The following is a 22413-nucleotide window of genomic DNA, read 5'->3' on the forward strand; positions in this document are numbered from 1 at the left end:
ACTAATATACTAATATACTAATAAACATAAGTGATTTTTTCACTGTAATATTTATTCAATATTATCCTGGACTGGTACCTGAAGCGGAGGGCTGATCACCTTTCCTTCATGTGTAAACGATCAAGTTAACACTGCGTTTATATGACACAGTGCCCTATGCACCATTGGGGTGCGGATAAGGGTTAAAAAAAATAAACGCAGTGTTATCATAGCGGACAAAAAATTGTCCGTATAGTAAATAGGCATATAAAACACATAAGGTCAGAATAATGTTTTAAGGAAACAAATGAGAAAATATAACTAATGACTATCATAAATATGTTTCCATAAAGTATTTTTTCAGTTCATTTATTTTGGATTCTGACTGGGTTCTGTTTTATACATCGCTCACTCCTTTCAACAACGTCATGTATAAAAAAAACTTGATTTTTCAAGAGATCGTTTGTAAAGTTTAAACATATAATAAAATGTTTTACAAATAAATATCAAGCAACTTATTGAACTTTTTACTGTGCAACAGACTTTTTAGGTAAAACCTGAATGTTTTTTCTTCATTTGAAAAATATTAAGTATATTTAAAAAAATAATTAAACTCTACCTTTTCTTAAAAATGCAAAAAACCACACTTTCTGCCCTGTAGCGGGTAAATATTAAGTTAAAAATATGCCGCTTTTGCTGGGATATAGTACATTTTGTGGGCATTCCGAAAACATGCACAACTGAAAATTGTAAATTTTTGATATATGACGTTTGTTGAAGGTGTGAGCGACATGTCAGGCAGCTGGCTAATTTGGGTATAAACATACATATAAGCAATAAATTGCTAATACCTTACTCCAAACTTAAACAGAGAGAATAGAATGCCACACTAATCTGTCTTAGCAAATAATCTTCGCCTTCTCCTCATTCATGCATCTCCTTATAAATCTCCTCGTTTTCCTCATCTCTAATAATTTAATTCGGCAGTGTTTTATCCATGGTTTATCACCATCGGTTTTATTGTATTACGGTAGTTTGTAAATAGTAAATGTATTTCAATATAACATTACAATAGGAAATGATTTATAATTAATAATTAATGATTAGCAGAGGAAGACCGAGAAAAACATGGCACGATCAGGTATGCCAAATACTTGAAAGTGATCAGGTTAGGAGTCGTAACAATCGGCGGGTATGTATGAGGAGATGCATGAACGTGGTAGAGGCGAAGAATGTTTGCAAGGACAGAGTGGTGTGGCGCTCTATTCTCTCTGCCTACCCCTGCGGGGTAGCGGCGTGATGGTAAGTTAGTTAGTTAGTTAGGAAATGATTAATAATTATATATTTTTCGATAAATCAAGTAATTAAATTACTGTGCCTCAGTCTGGTCAAATAGAAAAGAAAGAGAATAGCATATGAAACACCCCATATTTGAACTTGTGTCCAGATGTTGTGTCCAGATTTCATATCATACAAGATGAATAACTTGAGAAACTTTACGGTTTCAATCAAACGAACATCTTTGGTTTTATTTATGTAGATTATTTAAATGGTTTTATTTGTGTGGATTAAATTAATACTTTTTTGTTTTGTTTTCAGATTTTCATCCATCGGACAAATTCATCGTCAAACAAGGCTAAAAAATGGAAGCAAGATTTCAAATGACGATAGCTCTAATACTCTTCTCTTTGTGTGTTGTGAAGTCAGCCAAGGTTCCACTTAGACCGGTGTTTGAAAGAAACAATGAAGCCGGCGTATATTTTGGAAACCCTTTAGAAGGCTTGTCTGAGGATGTTCTCAAACAAAGAGCCAGAAGCTTTGTGCAGAACCAACAGACCAGGTACAACTCTGAAAAAGACAGAATGCAAAAAGCCCAAGCTAGACGATTCAAAGAAGTCGGTGTTGAAACTATGGATAGCTATATACAATCACATCACCAGCAACAGGAAAACTACCAAAAAGAACTGGAGAGAAAGTTTGTCAAAGAGGTAACAGCTCTAGCCAAAGAGAGGAACATCACAAGAAACGTCGAGTCGCCAAAAGAAAAAGAACTGAATCAGACAGATCATGTCGAAAAAGCTAAGAGTTCAAACGGCTCTCGAGATCCTGTTAAGAATAGCCAAGCTTCGCAGATAAGAAGCAAAAGGTTGGATTCAGAGCATCCTGGCAGTAATCAAAGAATCAGTCGTAAACCTAGTAGAGGGGTCGAGTACGCCGTATATCCTATGTATCACAGTCCTAACCAACACAAAATCAGGACTCAATACGTTCCGAAATACGAACAAGTGTACACCCAGAAATATAAACCAGCATACGGCAGATACCCTACAAGCGGGCAGCATGAAAGTGTGGCTGTAAAATACGAACCAACCCAGCACTTGTATACTCAAGACGTTAGCTCCCTTACGTCAGCTGCTTTGAAGTATCAAAATCATGACTTCAGCCAAATAAATGCTTATAAAAGTAACGAAGATGTAGAAGCGTCGTTAACAGCTTTGATCGGAAAAGACCCCAGCGATCAGATCCAAGGCCTGAACCAACTTCTCCAGCAGAGTAGCTCGAACCACAAATTAACAAGTGAGGACCTTAGAAACGTCAATATCAACCTGAAATCTTCTTCTCTGGATGTCCCGAGAGAATATTATACGACTTACGAACAAGTGTACGCTTCACCAGAGTATACCTACACGTACGAGCCCAAAGATCAATACCATCAAGTGAAGGACCACACTCCGATCACCGAGAACGTTCAGGACATCGCAGACACCAGGAAACCACCCAAGATCATCACGAAACATGTCCCGTTTGTCACTGAACGACCGATATCTCTTACATCTTCTACCAACTATTACAAAGTAGAGGTTGCCAGCGAGGTAAAGGAAATTCCAGCATCAGCCACCAACCTTTTCTCATCAGGATCAAGCCATCATTCTTACTCATCCGGATACGATAACGTAAGTACTGTTAAGGAACTAAACGATACTAACTCGAGCATTAGAAAACTTAAGAATAAATACAAACCTAATATAAAAATATCCGTTAATATTGATCAGGGAGTCGAAAACGACGAGGATGCGGATAGTTCCGAGATTAACTATGCTACGACGATCAAACCAGGTGAAGGTCAGTTGAGTTTCGGTGATAGATTAGTCAAACGTAATAGAACAACATTAGGTCAACATGGGAAACGTACAAGACGGCAGATCGAATACAAATTCCAGCTGAATCAAAGGCCATCTCTAGCAAAAAATATCCAAAATACACCCGCAGTAAACCAATATAGTACAACATCTAAACCTGTCGCAAATACACAAAATTTTACGAATAATTATTTTGCTAAAAGTAAGCTTAAAACTTCTTTGATAAATTCTTATTCAACCGACACACCAGTGATAAATTCATTAGATGATAAGATACCCGCGAACATAATGGATGACCTTTCTAAAAACGTGAATTGTACAGAGTGCTTCAAGAACGATGGAGAGTCCGAATTTTACTATTATGACAATGGCAATACTACCGATGCGGATGAAGACTTTCCATTGTACGATGACTTGGCATATAACGTAACTGGTTTGCCCAGTAACAGTTATAATTTGAGTGTCATTCAAATAAACGGAACTGCTAATAATGATAGTAATCCGCACTTCGAAGCTTTGAGAATCAAACTAGTCAGAAGTCCGAGGCTTTACAGGCTTTTAAACGGAGTTAGAACAAGGGTCGTGCGTCCGAATCCGGAGAGATATAGGAGATATCTTATCAAAATGCCAATTAAAGATTTGTTGTATAATATTTATCGAGGGGGGTATAAAATGCGCCCAAATTATGGAACGCGAGGAGTCAATAGTCACAACTATGATAATTCATATGACACGTCTGGAGAAGACAGCGAATACGTTTCAGACGAACCAGACACATCTGAAGACGAATATTACGATGAAGATAGCCCGGAGTACGAAGAACAAGACGGAAGATATTCTAATAAATATGAAAATATCATCGATAGACCTCCTTACAGCCAATACGCTTCAGGGTATAACAATTATCACGAAGACGACTCTTCGATTGATGAACATATGTACGAAACCAGAAACCAAAGATTCAAGAATCATCGCTATCCTCAAAGCTACGAGTCTCGAGGTAGAGAGAACAACCGTTACGCTTCGGGGTACAGCCAGAACAATTATATCTCAGACGACATCTTCCACGATTACACCAGAAATTCCGGCCGAGGATACAATAGATACCACCAGGGTCATAGTTTCGACTATGATTACACTCAACATCCAAGCAATCAGTATGTTGACGACCAAGATAATGACGAATACATTGACAGCTCAGAAAACTACTATGGAAACCAAGAAAACGATCAAAGCTACCAGTCATCAAAAAACGGTCAGTACTTAAACAAAGATTTCAGTGACTCTTATGGAAATTATTATACAAGCCAACACGGTAAAGGAAAAGACCCGAGCAATTATTACGTAGAAAATTTTAATCAATTTGTATCTAAACCAGGACATCACGGTTATTCGAGCCACGGAGATCACGACTACAATAAACCAAAGCCCGTAAGCGTGTTCAATATAATCAGAACCGAAGGTAGTCAAAAGAAAGGGCACAGATTCAAAGGACATGGCGAAGAGACAGGTGATATTATCCACATTGAGAGTGTGAACGTGTTTCCACATGGGCATGGGGGGTGGAAGCCTCATCACAAGAGCTATCATGGTGGTTTGTACGGGATTCCGCATAGGCCAATCAAGCATAGAAAGCGAAGACCCAGCAAATGGAGGGGCCACAGATACCACAGCAGAAAGCATGGTTTCAGCAGGAAGAATCATATCTTACAAGTGCAGAAAAAGATAAAAAAGATTGAGAGCATGTTTAGGGTATAAATCAGTAACAACAACAAAAATATATTAAAAAATATCACATTTAAATTGTAGAATAGTTTTAGTTAGAATCTTTTTATTTCTCAAAATAATACATAAATGATAAGTCATAAACCCTGTAAAAACCCAGACTTTCATATTCTTCATCATTTACGAGTATATTGACTCTATAATGTTTTAGACGTCGATGACATTTATAGTAATTTTTAGACACCCCTCTTAATGCTCTTAGTTAATTCTAAGTATTTTTATTTTAAGGGTTGTTTGTTATTTAATTAATGTTAATAATAATCAGGGTTTTCTTATAACAAAAAAAGGTACCGGAACTCACTTCATGTCAAGCTGTTTATTTTAAAAAAATCATTCAAATATCATTGAAACATTCATTACAATACCATATTTTATTTTATTTATTGTTTCGGCATTAACTTTGTGGTAAGACATGTTACAATGATTAAAGAAAACACTTCGTTTTTTACCACTTGAGTTTTATTATAGACTACATGTTTCAGAAGTTAAACATCCATCATTCAGGTATAATAACATTATAAGTATAACTTCTGAAACATGTAGTCTATAATAAAACTCAAGTGGTAAAAACGAAGTGTTTTCTTTAATCATTGTACCATATTTTATCATTTTGACAAATTATATAAATATAGATAGTAATTACGTAAGCACAAACATTGTTTTGTTTAATTGATTTTGTAAATTAAAAACATATATAATATATATCCGTGAAAAAAGGTTCCGGAACGCTGTTTCACCGAGAAACAAGTTGAAAAAAGCCCTGATAATAATTATAATTTGATTCCGACTTGACTAAGCGGTATGTGCTCTACATACTTAGTAAGACATTATGTTTAAAAGGAGGTATGGTAAGTTTTTTTTATAGAAACCCCTACAGACGCTCTCCTTCATTTTTGATATATCGCTTACTCTTTTCAAGAACGCCATAAATCAAAAAACTTAATTTTTCAGGAGATCGTTTTTAATGTTTAAAATTAGTATACAATGTATTAAAAATAAATATCAAGCCACTTACTGAACTTTTTACTGTGCAACAGATATTTTTAGGTAAAACCTGAAGGTTTTTTCTCCATTTGAAAAATATTTAGTATAATTAAAAAAATTATTAAACAATACCTTTTCTTCAAAATGCAAAAACAACACATTCTGCCCTGTAACGGGTAAATATTAAGATAAAAATATGCCGCTTTTGCTGGGATATAGTACATTGTCTGGGCATTTTGAGAACATGCACAACTGAAAATTGACGATTTTTGATTTATGACGTTCTTGAAAGGAGTGAGCGATATGAGAAACGTATACGATACGAATGTAAATATGTTTATTTATGTTTTTTTTACATAAAAAAACAATTTGTTATAACTTATTAGCTCTGTATATATGTTTATAACCAGTTCAATAAAAATAATATTGTTTTAAAAAATATATTTATTTTATTTTGTATATTAAAAGCAACGTGGTATGATAATATAACACTCTCCTTATCATTCATTGTTCGCTTTGTGTAATAGTTATAGTGGTATTACACAAAGTGAACGATGAATGATAAGGAGAGTGTAATATTTATTTTATTTAACTGGACATTCGGGTAAATTTTAACAACATATGTTTTGATTTGGCATTTATATTTATTTCTGCCAAGAAAATTATTATCCTTTTTTATTATTATTATAATGTTTTATTGGTCACTCGCAAACGAGTGATTATGGCTGTTACAAAAAAAAACATTGTGACAAAAAAAATATAAGAGAAGACAGAGAAAAAGAAGAGGAAAAAAACAGAAATTAAGGAAAATGTGTATAAAATGAATTGATGAATCAACTTAAATTAAATCATATACATATCGCTCACTCCTTTCAATAACGTCAAATATCAAAAATCGTAAATTTTTAGTTGTGCATGTTTTCAGAATGCCCAGACAATGTACTATATCCCAGCAAAAGAGGCATATTTTTAACTTAATATTTACCCGCTACAGGGCAGAAAGTGTTGTTTTTGCATTTTGAAGAAAAGGTATTGTTTAATTATTTTTTTTAAACATACTAATTATTTTTCAATTGGGAAAAAACATTATTGTTTTACCTAAAAAGATCTGTTGTACAGTAAATAGTTCAATGAGTGGCTTGATATTTATTTTTAATACATTTTATTACATTTTTAAACTTTAAAAGCAACACTCTAATGTATGGAAGTGAAACATGGAGTTGGCAAAAGAAGGATGAAAGTAGACTGAATGCAGTCGAAATGCGATCTCTCAGAAGAATGTGCGACAAAACGATGTATGATAGATGTGAGAATAGTGAAATAAGGAAGGAATGCAAAGCTGAGATAAGCATTATCGATAAAATTAAGAAAGGTGTGTTGAGATGGTTTGGACATGTGGAACGAATGAGTGACGAAAAGAAGCAGAGGAAGACCGAGAAAAACATGGCACGATCAAGTATACCAAATACTTGAAAGTGGTCAGGTTAGGAGTCGTAACAATCGGCCGGTATGTATGAGGAGATGCATGAACGTGGAAGAGGCGAAGAATGTTTGCAAGGACAGAGTGGTGTGGCGCTCTATTCTCTCCTCCTACCCCTGCGGGGAAGCGGCGTGATGGTTAGTTAGTTAGTTAGTTAGTTAAAAACAATCTCCTGAAAAATCAAGTTTTTTTATATATGACGTTGTTGAAAGGAGTGAGCGATATGTATTTCTCTTTTATTTTTTTTATATGTGAAGTAAGGAAAAATTTAACACCATTGTACTATATGTAATATATCCTAATAAAATGTATGTAATAGCTCCTATATAATACACATCCAGGAAAACTCCAGGTTTTTGCTAATATAATTTTTTTGTACTCATCAATATTAATCATTTTTTTTTGGTACGTTAATTTATTACATTGCAAGTTATTCAAATTATTTTATTTATTTATTTTAGATTGAATTTTAATTTGTAAAAAAGTAAATATTTAGTAAATGTTTCGTTACTGGAAATATAGAATGATCTAAGGGACATTTTACATGATGTCATTTTTTGTTGTTGATTTGAGTTAAGTTTGAAATAGACCGTAGATGCTGCTGATAACTCACAAAAAACAACATGTCAATTATTTATAAGGGAGGAAAGGATATTTTATTTAAAAATATATATAATACGGTCATTTTGTTTATTAATACCGACATCATCAGACTGGTCCACCAGTCTGATGATGTCGGTAACGACGAAACCCGGTCGCTGGTCAAATAAAAATTAAGTGGAAAAGCTAAAAATATTGGTTTTAATCTAATAATATATTAAAAATGCAATTCCATCACGAAGTGTCAGTGGATAATATAAATCTATTTTGTTTATTGTTTTGGCATTTACTTTGTGGTTAGACATGTTAAAATTATTTTATAAAACACTTGTTTTTTTATCACTCGAGTTTATTTACGACAACTAGTTCATTTTTAGACCTGAAGATGGAAGCTTAGTTTTCGAAACTGGTTGTCTTGAATAAACTCAAGAGGTAAAAAACAATTGTTTTCTTTAATAATTTTAAAATACGGTCTACGGAGCTTTGAATTGTTTGAGACTTCGGAATAAAGCTTTTAAAAATAAAAATATAAAAATTAATTCCACTTGTTATTTACGTCATTCGTATATCCGGTGATGCAAGATCTATGACTATTATAATTTTATTTATTTAATAAATGATTAAATTGTATAACTTTATAAATTTTTCTTTAAATAACTGAAATCCTCACCCAGTGGTGCATAGAACACTGCAGAAGTCAGATCCACAGTATCTCGATCGTAAATCGAAAAAAAATTCTTACAAATAGTACTAGTTAGCGCGTTTGGAGGACCCGGGTTCGATTCCCGGGGGAGTCAAAATAAATAGGACAGATTTTTCTTTTTAATATATATTTACTATTACCCTCACCTCTGTAGTGTAATGGTCAGCACGCTCGGCTACCGTTCTGGAGGTCCCGGGTTCGATTCCCAGGGGGGTCAAATAAATATAAGTGATTTTTTCACTGTAATATTTATTCAATATTACCCTGGACTGGTACCTGAAGCGGAGGGCTGATCACCTTTCCTTCATGTGTAAACGATCAAGATAACACTGCGTTTATATGATGCAGTGCCCTATGCACCATTGGGTGCGGATAAGGGTTTTATTATTATTATTATTACTACTACCCTCGACTAGTGTTTGAAGCGCAGGACTGATCATTTTGCCTTGATATATGTTATTAACGCTTTTTTTTAGAGAAATATTTATGTTTTTATTATTTACACAAATATTTCAATTTCATACTATTTCTGTGAGCCTAAGTGGCTCATTATAAGAAATGGGTATCAAATTGTGGTAGAGTGGGTTCGAACCGAGAAACTCTGATTTAAGAGTCCGCGACACTAACCACGGGACCACAACCCGACACTTTAGCCAACATTGCATCGAACGAGCCTTTTTTCCTCGAATTTTCACTTATGAATTACACGAAATTATAGTAACTTTTGACATAAAGAGTAAATCCGCTTACAAGAAGGTATAGGCTATATAACTTTTAAACTTGAAGCCTAAGTAGGGCCATGATAAGCGGTGTTGCATAAGCCGTAGCTAGATTTCAGATGATTTAGAGGTGATGCCCTATTGGGTTTTGATAACGGTCAAAAGAAATGATTTTTTAAAATAAATAAATAATATAAACACGTAATTAATTCATTCAAACACGTATTTATTCAATATTACCCTGGACTGGTACCTGAAGCGGAGGGCTGATCAACTTTCCTTCATGTGTAAACGATTAAGATAACACTGCGTTAATATGACACAGTGCCCTATGCACCATTGGGGTGCGGATAAGGGTTTTATTATTATTATTATATTATAATTAATTGTAGTTTTCAAGAAAAAAAGTAATATCAATATTACCATGGACTGGTACCTGAAGCGGAGGGCTGATCAACTTTCCTTCATGTGTAAACGATTAAGATAACACTGCGTTAATATGACACAGTGCCCTATGCACCATTGGGGTGCGGATAAGGGTTTTATTATTATTATTATATTATAATTAATTGTAGTTTTCAAGAAAAAAAGTAATATCAATATTACCATGGACTGGTACCTGAAGCGGAGGGCTGATCAACTTTCCTTCATGTGTAAACGATTAAGATAACACTGCGTTAATATGACACAGTGCCCTATGCACCATTGGGGTGCGGATAAGGGTTTTATTATTATTATTATATTATAATTAATTGTAGTTTTCAAGAAAAAAAGTAATATCAATATTACCATGGACTGGTACCTGAAGCGGAGGGCTGATCAACTTTCCTTCATGTGTAAACGATTAAGATAACACTGCGTTAATATGACACAGTGCCCTATGCACCATTGGGGTGCGGATAAGGGTTTTATTATTATTATTATATTATAATTAATTGTAGTTTTCAAGAAAAAAAGTAATATCAATATTACCATGGACTGGTACCTGAAGCGGAGGGCTGATCAACTTTCCTTCATGTGTAAACGATTAAGATAACACTGCGTTAATATGACACAGTGCCCTATGCACCATTGGGGTGCGGATAAGGGTTTTATTATTATTATTATATTATAATTAATTGTAGTTTTCAAGAAAAAAAGTAATATCAATATTACCATGGACTGGTACCTGAAGCGGAGGGCTGATCAACTTTCCTTCATGTGTAAACGATTAAGATAACACTGCGTTAATATGACACAGTGCCCTATGCACCATTGGGGTGCGGATAAGGGTTTTATTATTATTATTATATTATAATTAATTGTAGTTTTCAAGAAAAAAAGTAATATCAATATTACCATGGACTGGTACCTGAAGCGGAGGGCTGATCAACTTTCCTTCATGTGTAAACGATTAAGATAACACTGCGTTAATATGACACAGTGCCCTATGCACCATTGGGGTGCGGATAAGGGTTTTATTATTATTATTATATTATAATTAATTGTAGTTTTCAAGAAAAAAAGTAATATCAATATTACCATGGACTGGTACCTGAAGCGGAGGGCTGATCAACTTTCCTTCATGTGTAAACGATTAAGATAACACTGCGTTAATATGACACAGTGCCCTATGCACCATTGGGGTGCGGATAAGGGTTTTATTATTATTATTATATTATAATTAATTGTAGTTTTCAAGAAAAAAAGTAATATCAATATTACCATGGACTGGTACCTGAAGCGGAGGGCTGATCAACTTTCCTTCATGTGTAAACGATTAAGATAACACTGCGTTAATATGACACAGTGCCCTATGCACCATTGGGGTGCGGATAAGGGTTTTATTATTATTATTATATTATAATTAATTGTAGTTTTCAAGAAAAAAAGTAATATCAATATTACCATGGACTGGTACCTGAAGCGGAGGGCTGATCAACTTTCCTTCATGTGTAAACGATTAAGATAACACTGCGTTAATATGACACAGTGCCCTATGCACCATTGGGGTGCGGATAAGGGTTTTATTATTATTATTATATTATAATTAATTGTAGTTTTCAAGAAAAAAAGTAATATCAATATTACCATGGACTGGTACCTGAAGCGGAGGGCTGATCAACTTTCCTTCATGTGTAAACGATTAAGATAACACTGCGTTAATATGACACAGTGCCCTATGCACCATTGGGGTGCGGATAAGGGTTTTATTATTATTATAATATTATAATTAATTGTAGTTTTCAAGAAAAAAAGTAATAAATTAGTTTTAAAAATCAGAGTAACTAAAAATGTATTGAAATATACTTATATAGGCATAAAATAAAACACTTGTATAAGACTACTTTTGAGTTATGCACGACTAGTTTCGAGAACCACAGATGTTTTCAACTGGTGTAAATACAAAATTTGTATTTACACATACAACTTAATACACTCGTATTTGTATTTACACATACAACTTAATAACGTCGCTTAGGTGTACAAAAATAGTGTGAAATTGAAATATTTGTAAGTATAATAAAAAAAAAAAAACTTTTTCAAAAATGACAAATAGATTTTTTTTCTTTATTTAAAAAAAATATTTGATGAACTCGATATTCCACCTGCATAATGATACCCTATTATATGTAGCTCTCACCTGAAATGCCACTTCCACCCTTTTCGCTTTCCATTGTCGTCAATTATTTATATTATAATGTATTTTAAGAAGGGATAAATAAAACACCACTGAAATATGTGTTTATTTTCATCAGAAAAAAATACAAAACGTTTACATTTTTTTATTAAAGAATATTAAAAAAGTAGGAGAATGTGGTTTGTAATAGAAGAGGAAGACCAATGTTATAATATATGTACATGAATAAATATATATATATATATATATATATATATATATATATATATATATATATATATATATATATATATATGTATATAAATATATATATATATATATACATATATATATATATATATATATATATATATATATATATATACATATATATATATATATATATATATATATATATATATATATATATATATATATATATATATATATATATCTATATACATATATAAATACATATAGAGGTAGATGGAAAAAAACCATCACACCTCTCGGTCTCTTCCAAATTCACGCATCTCCTCAACCGCTTTCAAGTATTAGACATTCTTGATCGTGCCAAGTTTTTCTCGGTCTTCCTCTGCTTCTTTTTCCAACTACATTCGCCTCATAAATTTGTTATCATCATGAAATTTAAAAAACCATCATACATATATGCAAGTAATAAAATATACATATTCTTTTTTTTCTAGCTGAAATACGCTTCACAGTACGAGTTCGGGTACCGCGTCCGCGACGCACACACCGGTAACGACTTTGGCCATACTGAGGTGTCCGATGGCGACAACGCGAGTGGCAGCTACCACGTTCTGCTGCCAGACGGTCGTCTGCAGAATGTCAGATACCACGCTGGGCCTGAGGGCTTCAACGCGCAGGTCACGTACCACTAGAGAAGGTAAACACACGACTACTAACACGGCTTATGACCTGTCACCATATAAAAATCTAATTTATTAGGGGACTAGAAAACATGGGAATGTAACCAATACATACTTATATTATTTTTTGACATCTCATCAAAGATGAAGAAGAATATGGAAGTCTGGGCATTTACGGGGCTGATGACCGTCATAGACTGGTTCAAGTGATCACTTCTTTACACACGTGTAACATTCACCAATTCTACCCATTATTGACCACTCCAATTCAGTAGGCAGGGAGAGTGGAACGCCGCACTTCAATATGCAACCAATCTGTTTGTTTTACCATTGTTTCCTCACTCATTCGTTCTACATGTCCAAACCATCTCAACACACCTTTCTTAGTTTGCTGGATAATGCTTATCTCAGCCTTGCACCCTTTCCTTATATCACCATTGGAACATATACCATACATGGTTTTGCCGCACTGAGAGATCGAGTTCCAACTGCATACAGTATAATTAACAAAAAAATTGTCAACTACATGTTACATTAGGGTCGGTATCAGGACTTCTTTGTGTACTAAATTTAATATTTTATGGTTGAAAAAAATTGACAGGCGCCGTGGAGTTGTTGGGTGGACAGTTGACTACCAAACAGGAGTTGCTGGTTCGATTCCATCCGATGCTAGTCCAGTGCTATCTGAAATTCAGTTAAAAACATGTAATACCATTTCAAGAAATTTAAAAATTACATTTGATGCATTGTTTTTTAAAAATATAAACAAAGATGAAGGAGAATATGGAAGAATATTACCATGCAAATAAAAGCTTTTTTCAATCCAACAAAGATGTCTGTTGTGAACTCATTTGCACAGCGTCATGAGATTGATCAATATATCTAGGACTTCCAAAATTTTGAGTAAAGTGGTTGAAAATAATATGGATATCCGGGTATTTACCGGGTTTATGACCTGTCGTAGGCTGGTTAAGTGATCACTTTACACACGTGCAAAATTTACTAGTCTACCTATGATTAAAACTACATTTTAATTTGTACGTATATTATTCTCAAATGATCCTTGATCACTCTGATCTGTATGCTTTTTTCCAAATCATGACATTATTTTCTTAAGACCAACCTTAGATCACCTCAAAGTGGAGACTTTTTACAGATCATGGCTATATTTTCCTTAGACTGCCTTTTGATAACTCCGAAGTGCTATATATCTTTCTAGATCATGCGTATTGCCATCTACACAAACAAAAATATTGTTATTTTGTCAAATTATTTTGGGAAGGTTTACACAAACAAAAATATTGTTTACTTTTCCTGACAAGATTAACACAATCAAAACGATTGTTTTTTTTTATCTTTACAAGATTTTCACAAACCAAAAGATTGTTTATTTATCTTGACAATATTTACACTACCAGAAATATTGATTACTTATCCTGACAAGATTTACACAGACAAAATGATTGTTTACCTATCCTGATTAGATTAACAGAATCAAAACGATTGTTTATTTATCCTGACAAGATTGACAAAAAACAAAAATATTGTTTAGTTATCCAGACAAGATTTACACAAACAAAAATATTGTTTTTTTTATCTTGACAAGATTTACACAAACCAAAAGATTGTTTATTTATCTTGACAAGATTTACACGAACAAAAAGATTGTTTACTTATCTTGACAAGATTTACACAAACAAAAAGATTGTTTACTTATCTTGACAAGATTTACACAAACAAAATGATTATTTAGTTATCCTGACAAGATTTACTCAAACAAAAAGATTGTTTAGTTATCCTGACAAGATTTACACAAACAAAAAGATTGTTTACTTATCCTAACAAGATTAACAGAAACAAAACGTTTGTTACCTAACTAAGCTATTTTGTAAATAATCAATAAAGAAATAATCAATATTCTTCTCCATCTCAAATAGCCCACGAATTCAACTTTAACCATTTTTTTAATATTTGAAATCATTTTCACCAAAATAACAAAAGTCACTTAGATTACACACGGTCTAAATTCGATGTTTGCAACGTTCACTCACCACGAAGATCAAAATTCCACTAAGAGAGATTCAGAGAATGTGGTCATTTAAAAAAGTAATCATAGCGAGCGATGAACAACTAACCTAGCATGTGTTAGGCGCCTCTTCGACATCGCTTGCACACTGAAGTGCACAAACTCCAGTTTATTTATTTTTCAAAACATATTACATACATAAGTCATATATCGTAGTCATACAGGAGAAAGCGACCAAGTGCATTTTTTTTACAAAAACGTGATCATTAACTATTTGATATCCTACTAGCTTAATATTGCCCTGAAAAACATCCCAAAGGATTTTAAACTTGTAAGCATAATATATTGACTTGGTAAAAATGACTAACTGCATTGATGTTTATTTTGTTGGCAAGCAAAAGTGACTTAAATGGTCCTCCTGAACATTTTACGTTTTGTTAGTTAGTCACTTTCTCCTGTACTACTACGATATATAAAATATTCCCGATGAGTAATTTCTATTTCTCATTTTGGGATATGGGATTAAGGTTAACAAGACTGGAACATAAATAATAAAGTTACAAAAAAGATTTATTTTAAATAACCAAAACTACGTAATACATGGCAAAATATAAAAATAATAAACAGGTTTAATAAAAAGGCATAAGAAGCAAGGGTTCTATTTTATATATGTCAGGCAGCTGGTTAGTTTGGGTATGGGCAATATATTTTAAGGCCCTTACTCCAAATTTAGCAGTGTTTATGGGCTCCACATGTATTTTGTTATGTCCTCGTGTATTATGATAATGATTATTCAACCTAGATATGTGACTAATAGGTAACTAAAACTCTTTACTTATCATTCATCCTTATAATTTATAAGATGAATGATAAGGAGAGTGTTTTACTTACTTTTGTTACTTTTCGGTTACCCAATAAGGATGGTAAACGTTAGGTACATTTTCTTTCCAACTAATTTTTTAAAGGAATAAACCACAAAGCCTCTATTAGAGGCATGTCTGCAGGTAGGATAGTAAAGATAGGGAAGGTAAATGTGAAAAATACAGCACAAACACCCAGACCAAGTGAAAATAAATCTTTCTTGAATTTATTTTGTAATTTCCGGGAATCGAAACCACGACGCCAGTCTCGCAGTCGAGCGTCTGCACAACTACGCCACGGCGCCTGTCAAATTGCAGTTACAGGATAGGTCGGTTACCCATCTCCATAACGTCTTCGTCTTTGTTAGGATATCAATAATCTTGGGTATTTATCAGCCAAACTAAGTGGTTAAAAATCAATACGTCGTTTATTATTCGTTATTTTGGTGTCTAAGCACTTCAAGCTGTAAGCTACTGTCGAAAAACCCATTAAAATTCATTAATGAACGTCTTCATAAATTTGTTTTTATTTGCATTTTAAGTAAGTGGAATATTTAAAAAAAAAATCATCAGAAATTTCTTTTTTATATCTTAAGTTTAAAAAAAAATACTTTTAAAACAAACAAAAAAATAGTAAAAAGTTGTTTGAACATTAGTGGTTTTTTCTCGAACTTGAATACGTTTTACAGGAAGTTCAGTTCTTTTTTCTCGAATTGGAGTGCTTTTTGCAGGAACTTCAGTGTTTTTTCTCGAATTTGAGTACTTTTTCCAGGAACTTCAGTGATTTTTTCATGAACTTGAGAACTTTTTGCTGGAACTTCAATGTTTTTTCTTAAACTTGAGAATTTTTTGATAGAACTTCAGAGCTTTATCATCTCACCAATAGATGTCTTTAGTGAAGTTATAGTGTTTCAGAATAATGTTTCAAAATTAGTTTATATATATAGAACTTGAGTAGTGTGGTTGTCATTAATGGGTAGAATTGGTGAATGTTACACGTGTGTAAAGTGATCACTTAAACCAGCCTATGACGGTCGTCAGCCCCGTAAATGCCCAGACTTCCATATTCTTCCTCATCTTTGATGAGATGTCAAAAAATACTATTTATGTTTTTGTGGTTAACTATAATTGGCTTGTTTAATGTATATTTCTTAATTGTTTTGTTTTACATATCGCACACTCCTTTCAAGAACGTCATAAATCAAAAATCGTCAATTTTCAGTTCTGCATGTTTTCAGATTGCCCAGAAAATGTTCTATATCCCAGCAAAAGCGGCATATTTTTACCTTAATATTCTACACACTACAGGGCAGAAAGTGTTGTTTTTTGCATTTTGAAGAAAAGGTATTGTTTAGTTATTTTTTTTAAATATACTAAATATTTTCTAAATGGAGAAAAAACCTTAAGGTTTTACCTTAAGGATCTGTTGCACAGTAAAAAGTTCAATAAGTGGCTTGACATTTATTTAAAAAAAATTGTATTATATTTTTAATCTTAAAAACGTTCTCCTGAAAAATCAAGTTTTTTTATTTATGACGTTTTTGAAAGGAGTGAGCGATATGTTGCTGTTGTTAACACAAATAAAAAATAATATATAAATAAATACATAATCAGCTCCGAAATACAAGTCAGGTACTCAACCACGTAGATTCTTCATAACGCATATTACGTTCTAGTACCTCACTCAGCCGAATTCGCTGTGCAATTATTAGTTTAGTGAACGTAAAGTCGTCACGCTTTTTACTCACAAAATTAGTGAAATTCTTCTAAATTCGTTTAAATTGTTAATAAATGACTAAGATAATTAATTAAGAGCTTGGTAACTCGGTTCAGTAGGTGCGATTTCCTAAGTTTTGATCACAATAAATCTGGCTATATGATATATATTACAAATCAAAATATTTCAATTTATTTACAACATTTTGAATGTGTCTAAATACTTGTTCACAAAATCTTGATTATCTTCAATTCAATTTCAATTCAAACCCTTACCCGCACCCCAATGGTGCATAGGGCACTGTATTATATAAACACAGTGTTATCTTGATCGTTAACACACAAAGGAAAGGTGATCAGCCCTCCGCTTCACGTACCAGTCCGGGGTAATATTGAATTAGAGTGAAAAAATCACTTTTATTTATTTGACCCCCCCGGGAATCGAACCCGGGACCTCCAGTTCGGTAGCCAAGCGTGCTGACCATTACACTACGGAGGCGGACAATTCAATTACAGGAGTTATTTTCATATTATTTTTTGACATCTCATCAAAGAATTCCATATTCTTCTTCATCTTTGATGAGTTGTCAAAAAATAATATTTTAATTTAATTTATTTATTGTTTCGGCATTTACTTTGTGGTAAGATATATTTATTTATTGGAAAACCAACAGAATATTGAACAAAAATAACATAATATAATAAAATGAAATAAAAACATTCCAATTAGAGGTTTTCACTTAAGTAATCTAAAAATAAAAATAATCTGTCATGTACATAAAAGTATGACTATATAATAAACTAACATTACATGTTTTTATAAAATAATAAAAAAATTCTTTATCAACTAGTCGAATATCGCTTACTCCTTTCAAGAACGTCATAAATCAAAAATCTTCAATTTTCAGTTGTATTTTCGGAATGCCCATAAAATATATTATATCCCAGCTGAAGCGGCATATTTTTAATTTAATATTTACCCGCTACAGGGCAGAAAGTGTTGTTTTTGCATTTTGAATAAAATGTATTGTTTAATCATTTTTTAAATTTACTAGATATTTTTTAAATGTAGAAAAAATCTTCAGGTTTCACCTTAAAAGATCTGTTGCACAGTAAAAAGTACAATAAGTGCCTTAATATTTATTTTTAATACATTGTATTATATTTTCAAACTTTAAAAACGTTCTCCTGAAAAATCAAGTTTTTTGATTTATGACGTTCTTGAAAGGAGTGAGCGATATTTGTACATCAACAATATTTATTAGTCTTAAACGTATTAAAATAAGCTTTATTGATGTCTATTTCACTAAGCATTGCATTGCACATATCGCAGGCTCGATTTACAAATGAATTTCGGTAAGACTTGGTGTGCATTTTAGGGATTTTAATTATTTTTTTTGTTTCTGGTCTGTGCTCCCGGGACTCTAAAATTGATGAGTGATAAAAACTCTGGGCAATCTACATAATTATTTAAAATGTTTAATGTTGAAATTATTAATGTAAACACTTGTTTTTTTACCACTTGAGTGCATTTAAGACAACTATTTTTAGTTTGAGTGTACTAAATGTAAACCTATGAAAAAAATACGAAAATATGAATAGCTTATGAAACTAGTTGTCTTAAATAAACTCAAGTGGTAAAAAAACAAGTTATTTATTTCCTAATTTTAATTTCAACAATATTTTATTCAACTTGCATATTTACACTAGCGTACACATTTCGCTCACTCCTTTCAAGGACGTCACAAATAAAAAACTTGATTTTTCGGGAGAACGTTTTTAAAGTTTAAACATATTATACAATGTATTTAAAATAAATATCAAGCCACTTATTATTCTTTTTGCTGTGCAACAGATCTTTTTAGGTAAAACCTGAAGGTTTTTTCTACATTTGGAAAATATTTAGTATATTTAAAAAAATAATTAAACAATACCTTTTCTTCGAAATGCAAAAACATCACATTCTGCCCTGTAGCGGGTAAATATTAAGTTAAAAATATGCCTCTTTTGCTGGGTATTATTATAGTACGTTTTCTGGGCATTCCGAAAACATGCACAAATGAAAATTGACGATTTTTTATTTATGACGTTCTTGAAAGGAGTGAGGGATTTGTGAATTGGATTTAACCATTGTTGATGATGTTCAGTAATGTATAATATTTTTTTGTTTTCAGAAAATGACGTCTTTCCGCGCTAGCATCGTTTAAGAACCTGCCATCATAGTAAAATAATAATAGCAAATTAAAATAATTGTATTTATTGTCATCTAATTGTATTCATTTGAATTGCCAGTAAAAAATCAATTAGGATCTGTAAATAGTTGATAACTGTTCACCAAATTATATTAAATCTGTTATATATCTTTTAATAAAATAACATTAAATTCTGCTAAAAACAACTGATACCTTTTCATCAAATCAAATTAAAATCTGCGAGAACCAGGTGATATTTCTGAATCAAATTAAATTAAAATCCGCCAAGACCAGCTGAAACCTTTTAGTTAAATTAAATAAATATCTGCTAAAACCAGCTGATACCTTTTAATCAAAATAACTTAAAATCTGCTAAAACCAGCTGATATCTGTAGACCAAATTCAATTTCAATCTGTAAAAACTAGTTAAATAACATCACAAGCTGCAAAAACCTGATTAAATCAAATTAGATTCAATATTGTATATTTTATTTATAAAATCACATTCAAATGAGTAATTAATAAAAATACATGTTTTTAAAGTTACATTACATTTTTTGTACAAACTATCTGAATCAAATAAGATTTCAAAATATTTGGAAAGGCGGTTTGATTTGTTAAACGTCAAATTTGATTTGAAAAACGTCCATTTTGAAATAAAAAACCTGTCGTAAAAGATACATTTGATGTTTGTACAAAAATTGTAAGCATACAACTTTCTTATCGTTTTTTTTAAATTAAACTTAGTAATTTAAGCATGTTTTGTGCAATAATATTTAAGTTAAGTTAAGTTATTTATATCAATTGTTAAGTTTAAAAATAAATAAGTCAACGGTTACCTGAAATACATTTCGTATAATTTTTAAAAACAATTTTTTAAAATTTTTATTCTTATTAAAAGTAGTTAAAATTACTTAAAAATGTGCAATATAATTTAATTCCATATATATTTTTTATGTATATTCATGTTTATATATATATATATATATATATATATATATATATATATATATATATATATATATATATATATATATATATATATATTTATATAAATATATATAAATATATATATATATATATATATATATATATATATATATATATATATATATATATATATATATATATATATATATATATATATATATATATATATATATATATATATATATATATATATATATATATATATATATATATATATATATATATATATATATATATATATGTATATATATATATATATATATATACATATATATATATATATATATATATACATATATATATATATATATATATATATATATATATATATATATATATATATATATATATATATATATATATATATATATATATATATATATTCATATATTTATAAATCGTATCCATAATAAAGTTAACTTAATATTTAAATTAAAAACTTGTTTTATAATTTATATTTTATATTAAACGTTTTAAAAAAAAACATTTTTTTCTTAACCTCCTTCAAACCCTTATCTGCACTTAATGCACATAGGGCCCTGTATCATATAAACGTATTGTTATCTTAAGACCCAAACTAATCTGGAATCAATCATGTCGAATGTATTAATTCATTTTGGTAAAAAAATTGTATGTATCTATGAAATAAATGAATATTTTTTTATTTTTTATTATTTGTGCAATTCATTCACCCCACAGGAAAGGTGATCAGCCCTTCGCTTCAGGTACCAGTCGAGGGTAATATTCAATAAATATTAGAGTGAAAAAATCACTTATATTTATTAGACCCCTCCCTTGGGAATTTAGCCCGCGACCTTCAGTACGGTAGCCGAGCGTGCTGACCATTACACTATGGAGGCGGACCATCTTATAACACACCTAAAAAAACCACAACACAAAACTCGAAAGCGAATTACTTCATCTTTAGTTGACGGAAAAACGTATCTACATTGGCCTTAAGGCGGGATAATAAATAGACCACAATTAATTTTTTTTTTAAAACCAGGTAAAATTTCATGTAATCGATTTATTTGCTTTCAATGCCGTTTTTGTATTGAAAAAATAAGTTTTTCTTCGAAATAAATGTATGGTATTGAAAAGAAAATAGTTTTTTGAAGGTAAGGAGTTGAAAAATATTTATTTGCCAAATAACAATCCACATATATTTTTAAAAATGTGGACAGACAACATGAGCGGCTTCTCGTTGAGCCGGTCGCTTGCTGATTTTGTATATTTGAGAGTATTTCATAATAATGTTTTAGAAATTCATATTATTTTTTGACATCTCATCAAAGATGAAAAAAATATGGAAGTCTAGGCATTTACGGGGCTTTAGAAATTCGTTGAATAAGTCACAAGAAAATTAATACAAATGAAAAATAAACATAAACAGTTTATGCAGTGGAATCTTGATATAACGAATTTAGGGAGTTTTGGAAAAAAACTGATTATAGAGTAATTTGTTATATTGAAGTATGGTTGCCTAAAAACCCGTTATGTTGAAAAGGTATCAAATTGTGGTAGAGTGGGTTCGAACCGAGAAACTCTGACTAAAGAGTCCGCGACACTAACCACGGGACCAAAATCTGACTGTTAATGTCTTATTATACCTAAAACAAAGTGACTGTAAGTATTGTTTATGTATACATTAATATTATCGAGGAAAACCGAGGAAAAATTGGCATAATCGAGTATTTCAAATACTTAAAAGTGGTCAGGTCAGGAGATGAAATAATTTGCAGATTTG

General features: G+C 31.5%; 1 protein-coding gene across 1 annotated transcript; it reads left to right on the plus strand.

The window, feature by feature from the left end:
- Positions 1-1587: 1587 nt before the first annotated feature.
- LOC148302194 (uncharacterized) lies at positions 1588-20615 on the plus strand. Its single transcript, XM_088272029.1, has 3 exons — positions 1588-2933; positions 12697-12899; positions 19659-20615. The coding sequence occupies exons 1-2, from the start codon at positions 1623-1625 to the stop codon at positions 12892-12894; spliced, it is 1509 nt and encodes a 502-aa protein (XP_088128155.1). The 5' UTR covers positions 1588-1622; the 3' UTR covers positions 12895-12899; positions 19659-20615.
- The last annotated feature ends 1798 nt before the right edge of the window (positions 20616-22413 follow it).

The sequence above is a fragment of the Brachycentrus maculatus genome, unplaced genomic scaffold (assembly GCF_059751285.1).
Source record: "Brachycentrus maculatus isolate JH-2025_06_01 unplaced genomic scaffold, ASM5975128v1 h1tg000475l, whole genome shotgun sequence".
Lineage (NCBI taxonomy): Eukaryota > Metazoa > Arthropoda > Insecta > Trichoptera > Brachycentridae > Brachycentrus > Brachycentrus maculatus.

Coding starts and splice junctions, on each gene's coding strand:
- LOC148302194 (XM_088272029.1), top strand. CDS start 1,623: ATGGAAGCAAGATTTCAAATGACGATAGCTCTAATACTCTTCTCTTTG. Junction 2,934..12,696: donor ACTCATCCGGATACGATAAC/GTAAGTACTGTT, acceptor TTTTTTTTCTAG/CTGAAATACGCTTCACAGTA.